We start from the raw sequence: 17394 nt of genomic DNA, 5'->3' as shown, positions 1-17394 counted from the left end.
GGATCAGTCCGGTTCCCTCTCCTGAGATTCTGACTCCGTCAAGCGTATCAAGCAGAGGCATCGGGACAGGTCAGCTCTTGAAATTCTGCCAAAAGAAGAGCAAGGCATGGGCACCAAATATCCCTACTTAGTCAATTTCTCCATCCCCAATATGTGCCAAATTTTATGTAAACACCTGGGGCCCGATTCACAGAACTAACTTAAGACAAAATCCTAAACTTACTACCATTTTGGTATTCACAGAAGGCCCTTACTCATTTTGGTATTCACAGAAGACAGTTACTCACTTCGGTATTCACAGAAGTTAGGAGTCCTAACTTTAGGACTACTAAATGCCTTCTGTGAATACCAAAAGTCTTAAAATTAGGATTTTTCTCAGTTTAGGAGTCCTAAAGTTAGGACTCCTAACTTTACTACTACTAAACTGAGAAAAATCCTAATTTTAAGGCTTTTGGTATTCACAGAAGGCATTTAGGAGTCCTAAAGTTAGGAGTCCTAACTTTACTACTACTAAATTGAGAAAAATCCTAATTTTAAGGCTTTCGGTATTCACAGAAGGCATTTAGGAGTCCTTAAGTTAGGAGTCCTAACTTTACTACTACTAAATTGAGAAAAATCCTAATTTTATGGCTTTCAGTATTCACAGAAGGCATTTAGGAGTCCTAAAGTTAGGAGTCCTAACTTTTGTGAATACCGAAATGAGTAAGTGCCTTTTGTGAATACCAAAATGAGTAAGTGCCTTCTGTGAATACCAAATTGGTAGTAAGTTTAGGATTTTGTCTTAAGTTAGTTCTTTGAATCGGGCCCACAGTGTGGGAAGGGAATGTCTCTTTATCCCAGTGAGTGAGCATATTTTGAAGGGCTGCGCCTAGCACAAGACCTATTTCAGTGGCGGCTCGAAGAGGGAGTGCTGCGGAGCCGTGGGGTAGGACGGGGGAGGGGCAGGGTGGGGGGGGGGGTGGTAGTGGAGTCAAACATACAACGGCCAGGAGTAAAGTAAGTAAATAAATAAATAAAACTATTTACCTTGCGCTTGCTGCATTGCCAACTCGGTGATGCAGCGAGAGCAATGTAAATAGTTTTATTTATTTATTTACTTACTTTACTCCTGGCCGTCGTATGTCTGACTCCACTACCCCCCCCACCCTGCCCCTCCCCCGCCCCACCCCACCGCTCCGCAGCACTCCCTCTGCGAGCCACCACTGACCTATTTGTTGCCCTCTGGGAGACTTGAGAGGGAAGGTAAGTGCATTCTTTAGACCCAGAATAACATAAGCGAGTAATCTGGGTATTTGCATGTCAAATTGGGCATCAATGTCTGTCAATACTGTGTCCCAATACCGCGTAAGCTTTGGGCAGCCCCAAAGAAAATGGAGCTGGATCTCTGGGGACCAACAGCCTCTCCAGCAGTCCACACTGTGAGTGGAGTTACCCCTATGTAGTCTGACTGTGGTGAGGTACCAGTACGTTGCAATTGTAATCACTATCTCAATACTAGCAGTGTTCTGAGTCACATGCCTCACTCTGTAAAAGATCTTGTCTCACTCCTTAGACATCAATGTCTTCCCCAATTCATGCTCCAACTTCTCCTTCCCAGAAGATTTGATCACAAGATTGGCCCATTGAAAGAGAGTATACATTTCAGTCATCAGGTGACTGTTAGTACTTTTAGTCACAAGCCAATTTTCGAAAGACGTAAAAGGGCACAGTGCCATGGAGGGATGGTAGGATGAGTGAGCCAATGGCAAATCTGTAAATAGTGCATCTTCTCCAATTCCTGCAACTCAAAGTTCCTTCGAAGCTGCTTGAACAAGACAAGTCTTGCTTCAACAAATAAGTGGCCTACAAACTTAAAGCCCCTCCTTTGTCATGGTGAGAAGCTGGTGCAAACTAACCCTGGTGTGAAGTCCATGTTGCACAAAATAGGAGTCAACGGGGAAGGTAACATAGTCAATGATTTCCGCATAACAACCCAATCCCACAGCTCAAGAGTAGACCTAGTAATAGGGGAGGAGTACAGCTGCCACGCCCTCTGTGATCTGGGCAAGAACGGGACTTTCCATAGATGCTCACCCTCCACTGCTCTATCAATAAAGAGACAGTGTTTTTCGGATATGTCACAGTTCCATCCCACTAGGAAGTGGAGCTGTGCAGCCTGATAGTAATGCAATAGGGTGGGGACCCTAGTCCCCTTTCCCGGATCGATCAGTAGCTCTGTTTCTGACTCATACGGAGTCTCCCCTAATGCCCAGACAAATTCATCTCCACCTTCTGGGTCTGCAGCATACCCAATGGATGGAGGGGCAAGTGGAAGGGCTTGAAAGAGGAATAAAACTCCTGGGAGGATTGTAAGTTTTATCGCCGCCACTCGACCTTGCCATGAAAGACGTTGGTGCTTCCATTAGGCAGATCTAGCTGTACTTGCCAGAGCAAATTCTGGTAGATAATGACCACCGTTGCATGCACTGTAGGGACCACCTGGACTCCCAGGTATGGGATCTAGGTAGATGACCATTGAAGCAGATATTGGGCAGTTAATGTCCTTGGTCATTGGTAGCTAGAGAAATATGTGCTTATAGTAAAGACAGTTACATGCTGTATTGCGTTAAAATTGCCCTATCTTCATGCCTTAACATTAATGCTAAAAAAAGGGATTGATTTATGAATAATAAATGTTAAAAACATTAAGGTAATGCAGGCCAGCGATTTAGTTCCTCTTTAATTTCACTTGTTTTACTTAACCTTGCATTCCGCAAGAGTGTTAGCTATTACATCATGTTGTGTTGCTTTATTTTTTTGCGCATAATACTTGTTTTGTATAGTGTGTACCTCGAGTCATGCTAGGTGTTTATGAGGGGCTTTGGTTGAGAGCTCTGGTGCTGAGGCTGAAGGGAAAGCAAAGTGCCAGTCGGTGGGTTGGCCTCTCTACAGAGCTCACAGAACAATGGTCAAGTATTCTAGTTGTAATTTAAATTCTGTCTAAATATGTGTGAAGGGGTACTCAGATGTCAAAATATTTACAAGGCAAAAGTAATAGAAAATAAAGTGTTTCAATATGAGTGAATGCAGTGTATGTTGGGTGTGGTGAAGTGAGGGAGATGCGAAGAACTGCATTTTGGGAACAGTGAAAAGAGGGTGCTGACTAGGCAAGAGACCAGGTTAAAGATGTGCAGCTGGATAGATGTTTGAAAAAAAAGGGTGAAGAAACATACACTCCTTCTCAGGGGTCTCACTGATACTTAGTCTATTCAAACCAATAATAAAGAATTTGGCACAGAAGCTGAAATATAAAAGAACATTTTTATTAAACTCAAATGAGTGTGACTACGTCACACAGGAGCCGTAGCAACTGAATGAGGTAGTCCCTAGAATGGTCTTACTTCACGTCTTATATACTCTTTATCCTGCCCCAGGCATGTAAGGGAGTTGTACCAATTACATTCCTAAACAAATGGAAAATCTGGAGGGTCAGCAGGTGAAAAGAAGGAGAAGTTTGTGAGGACAGGCCTGCCTCTTTCAAGGTCATTATGCTGATGCACACTGTCACTAAGGCCCTCTTACCCGGCTCCTGTGGCACCGTTGATGAGGCCACTTTTGTGGGCCTTCTGAAGGGAGTACATGCCACTGCATTGAAGCATTTGGTTCCTGGCTTTGTATTCTGAGTGGGAGGGAAAGGAGAAAGGAGGGGCTATCATGCAATGCAGTCTTCCACAGCAGCATGAACTAAATATGAACAGCTACACACGGTCTGTCGCCGTTGCTGTGCTGCTTCCAGATTCTACTATCTGGATTCACGCAGTCCCACTCAACATCTACCCAGGGCCGGGCTGCAAATGCCGATACCAGTTGTATGCGGTTAGGCAGCCCACTGTAGCCTTCTCGGGGGCTGTCTAGGTAGTGTGTCTGCAGGCCTGGGCCTCTTTCTACACGTATGGATTTGATGGCTTAGCTTCAGCTCGCCCTGTCTGGCTCCAGCTCCTACACCGAGTCACTGCTGCCTGCCTCAGGTGTGTTCAGAATCAGGCTGTGTCTCTTTCTCACCACCAACCAGGAGGCTGCTTAAGTCACTCAAGCCTGGGCGGAGCCTCCATACTCTCTGCCCATCAGTGAGGCTCAAACGACATGTAGCCGTCAGACGCTACATGCATCGCCAGTCACTCAGGGCCTGAAGGTTCATTGATATTTAAATGACACCCGCCATCTTGTGGCACCTAACCACGCTCCCCAATAATACAATTTCTGAATTAACTCTTATACAAAATGTCCAGAACAGGGCTTTCAGTTGTTTGATTTATTTGCATTAAATCTTAGATAATGTTTTTGGGGGGCTTTGGGGTACACAAAGGAGATATGGGCGAATTGAGAACCCATCTAGGCTATGCACGTACTGAAGTATAGAATTATCAAATAATATTCCCAAAATCAAAATTAAAGCGGGAAAGTTCCATAGATTTGTAGTCTTTCCTGTTGATCATTACCTGATCATATTTACTTTTAAAAAAGACTCAATTTTCTGAAAGAAAACCTATTGCAAAAAATATGGTATTGTAACAAATAGAACGATAAAAAAATGAGTTCAAAATATAAATAATGATAAGAATGAGGTTTGTAAAAGGGTGGCATAGTCCAGGACTGACGGTTTTATATTGATATAACCTACTATTGGGGGCAAGTAAAGTGATCTGATCATACTGATATATATTATCCAACGCACAGACGACCGCAGAGATGAGACAGTCCTTCCTTTTATTACCCCCGCATTCAGAGAGTTTAAAACTAACCTTGCATGTATATCCTGATGCACTGAGGCAACTCAATCTGGAACTGGGGCGAAAAGTTAATTTTGTGCGTTATTGCAAACAAAAGTTTCCAGGTTACCAGGTCAGATACTTTTTCAAAGCTATCGCGGTGGGGATTGAGGAATACATCTATCACTTCTAAAAGTGAGTATTTATTACTAATTAGGATGATGGAATGAATTTTTTTTGATTAGGATAAATCATCTCATTGGCCAGGATTGTGTAATCAGCATTTAGTAATGTTACACGCCCATACGTTGTATTCTTCATTTTTTATGCAGGCTCTAGCCATGATCCACCTCCTTTACTTATCAATGTCCTGCTCTGGAAAGAGAATAAAAAAAGTTAGGTTATGTTTGTCACATGCCATGTCTTCAGATAAAGGAGAAAATGTGCGCTCTCCGCCATCACCATCATTACCCTAAAAATTTCTAAATGTATGTTTTACATCTCGCAATTTGGCCCTCAGTAGTTAATGCGTTAGTATGGCATTGCTCTAGGTAATATTGTCCCTACCCATGGACTCTATCAGAAACTCAAAAGGTAAACACTTTTCCACTTTCAATAACAAGGCTGCAACAGGTGCAGCACCGTTCTTGTGCATGACAAATACATACAGTCTTGAATTTTCAAACAGGCAATGAACCCTGTGGAGGATGATGTTCCAAGGGGTTGAATACTCCTGAATGATGCAAAATTTGGGGAGGCCATTAGCTCTGTGGAGCACTCTCAGCTGTTTATGGGTTTTACAAGAAAGGATAAAATGAGTACAAATCATGCAAAAGGGCAAATATGTCATAAACTGCTATTTGCATTTTGAGGAAATACTTCACAATGAGGTTCTGACAATAGGCAAAACCGAGCACAAAGAAAATCGGAAAAATGTAATGGTGGATTGAATGATACCGCCATTATTAGTGGCAGCAAACGCAACACTGAATCCTTAAAGCTTAGACTGTTCAGACCCCTTGGAATTTAATTTTTCTTGGAAGTTGATTGCTGAATGTGCTTTTTCATGCTGAACACGGAGAATGCTGCAATCCCCACAATCAAGGCTGACACAAACACTCACATAGAATCCTTACAACACCTAAACCAATCCTCATACACATCCCACTAACAACCATACACCCTCAAACAACAAAATACATATTCCCGCAATTGCTCATTAACACTCGATATGCAGTTCAACATGCACCAGATATCTCAACCCTTATCACGTACCACAAGCTTGAGCCCTCTCCATCATAAAAATATGGTTCGCCACACATCCTCGTACATGCTAGATGTCTTTTCTCCCACAGACTGCAACATCCATTGTGTGGACCAGGCCCATAAGAAAGGAGGAGTCTCACTGCTATCCATAAGTCATACATCCTTGGCAACTAAGTAATAATGAATTCCATGGAGCTACTGACATGCCTCTTTCCAATCTCTGCAAATGTGACCACCAGCTTCCATCTCATCTACAGGCCTACCTTAGATAACAAGGACTTAATTGAAGAATTCTTTGATCTCCTCACCACCTCATCCATCTAACACACACCCCATGCTCATGGGTGGCTTCACCTCCCAGATAGCACAAGTTATAAAAAATACAAGCTACACCCATCTCAGCCTCTTCAACACACTCAATGCGGCACAGAATTTCACCCAGCAAACACACTTCAAAGGCCACATCCATGACCATGTATTTTCAACATCACCATCATCACCTACAATCCAGTGCAAATGACTCATATTCCTGGTTTCGATCTACCGCTTCACCATCTTTATCACCTAGCTTTGCATCCTAGCAAGAAAACTGAGGTCAACCGAAAAGAGAAGAACACACATTCAAATTCCTCAGTGATTTCTCCACTGACGACCCAATAAAAAACTCATCTCTCACCCTGCCAACTCCATGTCTGATTCCAAAAATCTTCTAAACAATGTAAATGATTTTGTGGAAAACTTCGTGAACATCTACGCTCCAGCGAGAACATACAAATGCAAGTTAAAACTTTCCGAACCATAATACTGTACAGTCTTTGCTGATAATAAATGCTTCATGTACAGACAGGAAAGGAAATGGAAGAAAAAGTGAAATCCTGATGACCTCATGTTACTAAAGTGCCTCCACCCAGGGCAGACAGCTCATCACATCAGCCAACACACACTTTAGCCAACAGTCCCATCAATGAGGCCACCAACCAAGGAAGAACATTCTTTAAGAGAATCAAGCACTGCATCCAACCCCTGCCAGACCCACACATCCCCTATTCCATGGACAAGTGCAATGCCATCAACCCACTCTACGGTGCAAAAATAAAGAATATCTAACATCACATCAACAACACCAAGCCTGCTTCTCCTCTTAAGCCCATCCCTTCTTACAGAATCCCACAATGGTCATCATTCAAAGTGCTGTCTCTCACAGATCTTGCTGACATTCTCAAATCCCTCAAAGTAATTTCCTATGAAGATGATGCCAGACCCTTGTCTTTTATCAAAGCTCTCTCTGGGGAAGAACTCTCACCCCCCAATCACCAATGTTAATGCCTCCCTCACTCAGGTTATGTTCCCAGAAGTTTCTTAAAACCAGCCAGATCCTCCCACTATTAAAGAAACCTACTTCAAACCCTGATGACCAAGCAAACAACCTGCCCATCACTCTCCTAACCTTAATTGGCTAGATCATTCAAATGCAGTCTACGGTCAATTCCAAGATCACATCAATGTTAGCCATCTCCTGCATGACTACCAAGCTGGCTTTATATCACGCTGCAGCATTAAGACCATCACTTACATATTGTAGATGATGCCCACCTGACCACATATGAAGATAACTTCTACCTTTTCATATTGCTGGACCTCCCACCCGTCTTAGACGCAGTCACCTGTCCATCCCTCACCCACAATCGGTAGTCTCGAAAATATAATTGGCAATGCCTTCCACTGATTTTCCTTCTCCTTTTCCAGTCAACACCAGTTTGTTTGCATGGACTCTGCCAGATCCCTAACCAATCATATTACCTGTCGAGCCTCCAGAGTTCCATAGTGTCTCCTGCCATCTTCAGCATCTACACAAAATCTGTGGCTCTACCCACAGATAGCAACATCAACATTCACAATGCACAACTTTGTTTGAAAGCATCTTTATTTCCAGGCATCCATCTCCGCAAACACTTCCTACACCTTTTCCAGACCTGGGTCTCCTTTAACTACCAGAAACTCAACCCAACCAAGACAAAATTCCTGTTATTGGCTAAGCAAGAAACAGTTCAAACTTGGCTCACTGTCATGAACTTGATGGCTTTGAACCACAACCTTCACCAAATGCCATCAATTGGATTCACGTTGGACACCAGCCTCACCTTTGAAGAACACATTGTCTGATAAAACAAAGAACCCACAATACCAGCTTTATTTTCTCAAGAAGGTGAAAGTGTTTCTTCCACAGAGTGACTACAGAACTGCTGTTCTAGCTCTCATACTCTTGCATCAGGATGGTGGTAATGCCCTACTACATGGCCTCCCACACTCTACACTGGCACCCCTTAACAGTATCCTACATAGAACAGCTCGTCCTACCCAGAGTAGGAATAAATATTGATCACATCACTCCATTCTAATGGAACTCCATTGGCTCCCTTTGCCGGCATGCACCATCTTCAAAACCAGCTGTTGTCATTTATAAAGCTGTCCTGACCAGCACCCCTGCTTATCTTGTGGATAAGCTCGCCATCTACGGTGTCTCCCAGCACACCTGCAACAAGGCCAGCATAGGACTGGAGACTTTTAGAAGTGTACACAAAGACAAAACAAGGCAGCAGACCTTTTTCATCTATGCATCCAGGATCTCAAACAGCATCCCACTGCAACACTGCTCTAATTTAGGAAAGAATTGAAGGCATACCTCATTAAAGAACATTGCAGTACGATGCAGTAACAATCCAATAACCAGCTACCTCTCCTATCACTTGTTGTCTGCATGCTTGCCTTTGATATTGTACTGTGCTCCACTGCTTTTTTGGCTTGGTTTCATTAGACAAATACCACTACATGTACATGATGTGTGTTGGAGGAGAAGAGGTGATTCTTGCCCTCAGGCCATGTGCCATCAATGGACCCAATGGGCACTGATGCACATGTACTCTATAGCATTAATACTGCTTCACTTGTCTTTTGCGAGATGGGTGTTGTGCTTGGCTGTCTCCACCAGAGCACTTGTAACCATAGCTAGCATTATCTAGTGCAGCTCTGGCATGGTGATGGTGGAGAAATAGGTCTGGTTTATAACCTTCTGTGCCAGGCATATGGTCTCCACAAATTTTGGGGCCCTCTCTAATCCGCCAAAGAAAATTGGAGGATGTCAAAATAACCGTTTCCCATTATTCGAACAGCTTGCTCCATGATTTTAGTTATGCTTAGTTTCCCTGCATAACAAAACATTAACAGTAGATTGTTTATAGGATGATTCTATAAATGACTTCTGTGAGTACGTGGTGCCTTAATGCAAAATCCCCAGGGAGAGGTCCATGTGTCAGGTAGAGTTTGTTGATGCAGACATGTGGTTGGCAGTAAGTGGTGACCTCCTAACATCGAGATTTTGAGCTGGTCCACTTTGTACACCATTGTCATTGTCTCCTTTGGGCAATGTGGACTGATATACTGAAACATCAGCCACCCATACTTGCATTTTATTTTGTTCGGTTTCCAGTTTATGTTCATGTTCTCCAGTCAATTGGGTCATTTGTCACTTGTTCCAAAGGTATTGCCCTGATTTCCCTGCATGTTTCATAGCGCCAGACAGTGCACTCTGCAATGTTCTGCAATGTGTTGATGAATGTAAAAGAAATCCAAACCAGAGATTCGCTCTTTTTTTTTTTTGTACCAGACTCAATGCACATAAGGGCTGGGTGTAAGAGCATGGGGTGATTGCTGTGATTGTTTCTATTGTTTTCTGTTTCTGTGTCAAAAATTGGAGCAAATAGGCCTGGAATAAACACCACAAGCAGCAGCTGCTTTTGTTCTGAGCAATCACTTTCCGTTTTCCTGTGTGCTTGTGATAAATATTTGCTGTGAATGCATGTATTTGTACGGCGTGGCATAGTAAAGTAAATTCAGGAATTTTGCTTGACAGGAGTAGCAGGAAGTTATCAAAATTAAGTGAAATTATTGTCAGAGGTACATCTTCATCACCATCTTGACTGGTAGCACTGACAATGGGGCATTTCTTAAGGATGTATGACGTTACAATGCAAACTATTACAACGCATACTTTTACAAAGTGGTTTTGACAACACAACTTCCATTACAACGCCTGCTATTACAACGCAAGCCATTACAACGTATGTACCATTACAATGTAAACTACTATTCTAACACCGCCGGATGCTTACCTCAGAGAAGGTGCTGGTAAGTGAGGCATATGCGTTGCAATGGTATGTGTTATAATAGCATGTGTTATAATGGAGCTCGCCTTGTATTGATGGTGTTGTAAAGACATTGCGTTGTAATGCCTGTGTTGTGATGGATGTTTCCCATTGCTTAAACCTACTTTTGCCTTGCCTCCTTTGATGCTCAGATTCGAAGGTCTAGCCTCCGTCATCATTAACTGAAGGGTGGCTTGGAGAAGTTGAGGGATTTGGTCTTCTTTTTCTTGGAAAAGATTGTGAAGATGATCTTGAAGCAGCCCTCGACTCTGCTGTTACCACAGGTTTCCTCTGTGTGTTATGTTTCTGGAATTGTTTGCTGTTTCTCTTTTGTATTTCCCAAGATTGTCCCCACCACAGCGGACAGGAGAAAAGTACGCCCTTTCTTAAAATAGCAACACATCTTACTACTCGCTTCTAAGAAGTACCAGGAGCACCTGGTAGGCCCCATTGGAGGTGTCAGTGGCTCTGACAACTTCCCTGACAACTACAGAATATTATGTGCCTGAGGTCTTTGGACATTCAGGAGCAGTGAAAGAAGAGGTGTCATTCTCATTCTACCTGCAGTCAGGAGAAAACATGTCAGGTTGTCGGATTAGGGCATTATGGTGGATACAAATATTACCATGTAGACATGATACTACCCTTCATGTTAAAGAATATTCCTACATAATAATAACTTCCTGGATAGTGTGGTAAGTCTGACAGTCAAATGTACTCACCACACACATCAAGAGGTCTATGAAAAAGGTATCACGGTGTGGAAAAGTAACAAGAAAGCTCCTTATTCAAATCTCATGGGCATTAGTCATCACATCCCTTCTAATAACACACCTTTGACTCCCAGCATGAAAACCGTAAAAATGAAATAAATGTTTGGGAAATTAGTCAATAATTGCACACTAAATTCACACAATGGCCCTCCGGTCTAGAACACACTAGCAGAAAAAACACATGTTGAAAAAAGCTGCCTGTAGGCGCCAATTTCCATGGACTTCACAATACCCTTTATTATACACAAGACCTCGGTTGAAAAACTGGAAAATGTAGAACACTGGGGAACCTGTATGTGGGCTTTAAAAGGCCTCAAACTTACATGTCTAGCAACCAAGGATGACGCTGATACCTGGTGGGGATAATAATCCCTGAGAAGGCACATTAGAATCACAAAGTGTTTGCCAGGCCAACTAAACATGAGTAAAATAAATGCATGTTATGAAATAACTGCTTGAAGCATGACGGTGAAGGTCTGCACAAGTCAGATACAATGCATCCAATCCTACTACACAGTACACACTGCTATAGGCCTGCCTTACAAAACAAAAACATCGCCAAATTTTGCAAAAATCTAGGACTATCCCCGGGCCCCTTACGCCACTCAGGATCCCAGCAGAAAACTAAAACAATAGCAGAAAAATCAGTAAGTCTCTGTGACTGCACAAGCCCAAGAGAACATCCCGAACCCAGCACAATTCTGGGAAGTTCAGGAACATTTTGGAAGTAAATGAGGAAGCATCCATCCATCGCAAGCAACAATCTATAGGTAACCAAAATGACAGAAAACATATTGGGAAAATCATTGGATGCAAAATTGATGCAATATCATCCACAAATTATATTTCACAACCTATCCCATGGAACTAACTGTATAGATTGTGAAAAGAAATACGTGAACACCCCCAGGTAATCACATCTATAACACCAGCAGCAGACATTCAGTATAAAAAAAAACATTACTGTTCCGCGAAGCCCAGTGATGTACATCTCAAAATGGGCCTGCCCTGCACATACATTTCCTCCAGCAACTTAATGATATAGAATTAAAAAACAGAAAAACGTAGTTCTCTAGCCATCGGTTTATCAAAACAAATGTCTTACAACTATACAATGACCTATTTTTTTGCCAAACTGATGAAAAAGCTGAAGCAGAGAAAGATTGCTTTGTCCTGTGGGATTCTTTCCTCACAGTATTCACATCAGAAATTACCAGACTATCACTACATTCAAGGAAGGACAGGGCGATGAAGTTGGTTCTATCTGTACAACAAGTGCAGAGGGTCCTCCTCTCAAGGGTCATTCTTTTAACTAAGGGAATAGTTTATAACAACAGTAAGGTGATACTTCAATCACACCCCGGTGACACCTCCATGGACCTAATATCTTTTTTTGTGGGGACAACCCTGGCTTTCATTTGCAAATCTTTCCCTACCAATGCACTAGTTCATATTGTTGCCCCATTGTTCATATAATGGCAGGAGGGACAGCCCTCCTATAATCAACCAATATTTTGCAGTACAACAACAAGCCCACATTACAAACCAACTTTTGGTACCTCGGACTCGTATCTTCTGCCCACATTCCTGTCTCTATGATTCTTGTCTCCATTACTCAGTCTTTTGGGTGGCAGCCATGTTTTTTAAAATCATTTCTTCAAGCAATGGTGCCTAGTTCCCCTGGCAGACCTGCTCATGCTGCATCATCATGCCCTCCATTCTGTGGTGAATTTCTTTTGCTTTCCCTCTGAGCCTTTGGTTCTGTCTTTACTTTTCCTTCATTAAGATTGCTTCCTCCATTTCAGCACTGATTTGTTTGGATTGACTATTGGAAGAAATCATACTTTTTTCACTTTTCCTGCCCACAAAGAACGCTGTATGCTCTTTTCATATTTATATTTGCTTTGGCAATCTCTGATGTTTTTGCAGGGTCTGACGGGGATTTAAAATAGGCCCGGGCACCAAAATAAAAGTGTCCATTAGTGAATTAGATACCAACAAAGTGGCCGATGTTTGCATATTGGGGCAGTTCTGACCCTGTAAAGACATGCTGTATAAGTGTTTTGCAATGTATGAAAGAGTGTGTGGATTTGAGTTTGCTGCAGGCAATGTTTGTTTTAATATCAGGGAAATCAACAGTCAAAACTGGCCCAGCAGACCATAAATCAGGCTCCCAAACATCCCAAAAAGTGGCCCACAAGGTAACCTGTCAGATCAGTCCATCGAACACTGCCTGATTGCCAGTGGCGGGGGCAGCATATCTAAAGTGGTAGGGCGGCTGGGGGGGGATTTGGGAGGGGGGAAACATTATAAAAATAAAAATGACTTACCTGTCACTCCGCTCCCGCTGACACTGCTGGCCTACTCGCTGCTTGTCTTGTCGGGTCGGAAGGGGATGGGCCCTCAAGGAACTGGCTCCCCACCCAATCCAGAAGCTGCTCTCATGCTATGAAAGCAGCCCCAGGACTGGTCTTAGCAGCCTCGTTCACCACTCAGACAGTTCATTGGAGCCTGTGGCATTTCTGCAACCTGGCCGTGCAACACAGCTTGGTTGGAGAAACATAAGTGTACAGCAGCCACGGCCCGTATAGGGCGTGTTACCGGGGCAGTGACGTGGGGTGGAGGAGGGGCAGGGTGGGGGGGGGGGTTGCAAAATGCGGCATACGGACGATTTCAACTAAGTTACGGAAAAAAACGAATTTCATTGTGCGCGCTGCGATGCAGCACGCGCAACAAAATTCGTTTTTTTTTCTTTCGTAACTTAGCTGAAATCGGCCGTATGCCGCATTTTGCAACCCCCCACCCTGCCCCTCCTCCGCCCCACATCACCACCCCGGTAACACGCCCTATACGGGCCGTGGCTGGTGTACAGGTCTGTTTGGCTGCCCTAAAACGGACAGCCCAACCCAAATGTGCACTTATAAGTGCACATGACTCCTTCCTGCCATGTCTTGGCCCTGACCAATTCTCATTGTGCAGCTCAGACACCATAAATAAAATGAAGTGCCATTACGGAGGAGCTGCACCTGCTGATTGCCTTAGCGGCCAATCCAACCCTGTGTTTCTGTCAGACAAGATTTACTTGTCTGTCATTGTCATTGTCAATAGGTTTTAAAACAGATTTGGTTCTTTCATTTCACTCACTCTTACTCCTGGACAGCAAATACCCCGGGCATTCATATTTTTAGCATTACTGGTAATAGGATCACACCTCCATTTTACTGTATCTCACTTTATTGCAATTGTGTATGAATGACTTGTAATTGGTTCTGAATAATCCACTGCAGAATCAGTTTGGAATATTTGATGCTTTGAAAGCTAAAGTGATCTCAGTGGTCATGGATAATGTATTAATTAAGTACACTTTATTGTTTGATTTGTAGACATTTTGAGCTTAATATAGAATGTGCTTCTTCCTAGTTCTGTTTGTTTTATTAAAAGAATATGTTGGATTAGGTCCTATTTAATACTCAACTGAGTTCTTTCCCAGTGGCAGTTGGCATGGAACGGAGCTGGTGGGACAATAAAAAAAAAAACACGTACCTTTTTCCACGGCTGCCGTCTCTCCGTCGTTCCTTCTCTTCCTGGCAAGTCCGTAACCAGGAAGCACCTGGGCTCTACTAATCCAAGCACAACACTGCAATGCAGTGATGGGATTGGTTCCCCTAAGCCAATCACAACATTGCAGTGCAGCGTTGTGATTGGTCTGTGTGCCATGGTTCTGCGCTCAGATGGGGACTAGGGGCCTGGGCATGGTCCCCACCAGCCTGTGTAAAGCAGCCTGGTGGGGAACATGCTAAGTGTGTATGATGCTTTGACCGGGCCAAGACGGCCTGCCAAGTTGTCATGCACACTTTTAAAGTGTGCACTCACCACTATTCCCAGGCTCTGACCCAAACCCCACCCCAACCCCATAGCAAAGAAAAAAGAATGATAATAACAAAGTTATTTATCATTTAATTTTTATTTTTTTCTGCTCTCAGAGCAGTAGGGCTATGCTCCTCCACCTTAGCGAAGGAGCCGCCCCTGTTCTCGCCTATGGTTCTCAAACCTGGAGAAGTAGTAAGCATTAATGAGACCAGATAGTTTAACTGTACCTCATCTTTCACTCAAATGGCTATCTTGAAACGAGTTTGTCGTTCACACAATGAGCACAAGGTCTGGTTGCTCTTCGAGGGCTCACTTAGTCACTGTTCCAAATGTCTGCTTTTAAACTGAGGAACAGAGGGAAACTTGTGCTCTTGTACAAGAAAATCAGTGGGCTTGGAGACGATATCCAAGGCTTGTTTTAATGTGTTCTCCATACCAAATACTTAGATTAAATATTTTAAAGCATGAGATAGTTTTTTTGTACACATTAGAGAGTTTCACTAGGAATTTACATGCATCCATGCTCCCATAAATCTCTGTTTGGACTGGTTTAAAAATGTATCTTTTTTTGATTAGTGTAGAATACATTTCTGCATGAGTCATCTAACAAAATCCCAATCATCCAGAAAGATAATAGTATCCTGGTGTAATGTTAACTTTCTCTATTAGTACACATCAGTGATACTAAGGAATTGAAGAGTCAGACAGCACTCTCTGAAATCGTTGATCACATTGGACTTCCACTAGATCCTCAAGTGTAAAACATAAAGGGTTAAAAATTGATTTATGGATGAAGTGTGAAGGATGATAACCACATGGTCGTCAGCAGAGAAGAGAATAGGGTTAGTATAGAATATTCAGTGCTGTTATGGATATGGAGACAAACTGCAGATGACCCCAATAGAGCAGCATGTCTCTGTGTACACATTTAGGATTTAATATTTCAATGTGTTTCATACTGTTATTAGTAAAGCTTTTTATTCACACTTTACAATAGTGTTTGAGGTAGCCCTACAGTTTAATGCCTTGTACCCTAACAAGTAACCCAGCAGTTTTTTCATTGGAAACTGCAACATATACTAGCACAGGCTAAATTGGGAGTATCAAGGTTGAAATCATGTAGAACAAAGAATACCCACAAATATTTCTGTAACTTTGGATGTGATATTTTGTTTTACATTAAGATATGTTTTTTGCAGTTTTGAATTTTGTTCTCGTGTCTTGACTTTTTTAAGTGACTTCCACGTAAGACTTTCCGTGAATTATTACATTGTTTCTCTGTTTTCATTTAGGCATAATTCGTGCTGTGGCAATGGATTTTTTTAACACTGAAGTTTCCATGGAAATCATAAATCAGATTGAAGAAGAAGAAAGAATAGGAAAAAAGGAGCACATTGTTTTCCATGTTATCCAGAAGCCTATGTTTCCGTACAAAAGGAGAAGCAAATTGTCTACATCACCTCAGCACCGGACAGTGGCTGCAAAGGAAATTGATAAACAACTGAAGAAAGAGGTAACATAATGCTCTTGTTTTAAGAGAATGAAAAGCTATGGGTCCTCAACAAGTGACAAAGGTACTTTTTAAAACTAGGAATGGGCAAAGTGTCAAACCTATCCCTCAAAGTTGACAAACGCATACTTAGGGACACATTGAAATTTCTCTATTTCCCAAATTTCAACAAACTACACTTGAGAGGAAAACACATTTTGAGTGAGAATTTATTTGAAAAGGGGGGTTCATGGGAGCGTTCTCCTTCTGTAATTTCTCAAATGAAAATGGATTAAAGATCTTAAATAAAATCTCCATAAATGTTTGGAGGAAAACCCTTGGCAATGTTGCACACGTCTATTAAAAATCTATATTTTGCCATCAAAATATAGCAGATGCACAGCAGTATTTTACTATTGACGGGGTTTGTGTCCGACTTTCTTTTCTCTCATTTGATAAATTATTTAGGATGAATCTCTAGAAGAGAATTTGTTTGGATCCATTGGTTTTGGCTCCCCTTGCAGATGGGTGGTTATGGCACACGTCAAATGCCAAAAAGTATATGATAATGAATGAACCTCTAATTTGGTGTGAAAGAAAATCCTGACTATAGGAAACATATCATTTAAAACAAACGATAGAAAAATATGTTCTTGTGCCCACTGATGCTGGTTACATGAACTGTCAGCTCAGTCTCTGAACCTGAAAATGTGTCCCAAACACTGAGCCGGTGAGTAGGCACTAACCAGATTATCAATACTGCTTATGTATCCTAACTACACTCACTGATGAAAATGCTGATATCACCACATAGAAAGTAAAGACTCTTGGATACTCCAAGGACTCAGTCCTTGCCACAGTATTGCAGATCTCCGAAGAAGACAAATCATCCAGACCCCCAGTGGAGTTCAAGAAGTCAAGTGGGTACATTTGTTTCACACCAGCATCCAGTTGACGCAAATGCTCACACACGCACACCCACCCACACAAACACACAAACAACTTTAAACCTTGCACAGAAGCTAGTCAATGCTGAAATATCAAAC

At 42.4% G+C, this 17394-nt stretch overlaps 1 protein-coding gene across 1 annotated transcript in view; it reads left to right on the top strand.

Moving 5' to 3' along the window:
• LOC146785394 (guanylate cyclase soluble subunit beta-2-like) overlaps positions 1-17394 on the top strand; it is a 579800-nt gene that overhangs the window by 132815 nt on the left and 429591 nt on the right. Inside the window, exon 6 of the mRNA XM_085632898.1 lies at positions 16152-16372. Coding sequence (XP_085489024.1) covers positions 16152-16372 — 221 coding nt within the window. The remainder of the gene's footprint in view (positions 1-16151; positions 16373-17394) is intronic.

The sequence above is a fragment of the Triturus cristatus genome, chromosome 11 (assembly GCF_964204655.1).
Source record: "Triturus cristatus chromosome 11, aTriCri1.1, whole genome shotgun sequence".
Classification (NCBI taxonomy): domain Eukaryota; kingdom Metazoa; phylum Chordata; class Amphibia; order Caudata; family Salamandridae; genus Triturus; species Triturus cristatus.
The sequence above is the reverse complement of the archived record's forward strand: the minus strand, read 5'-3'. Positions and strand labels throughout refer to the sequence as shown.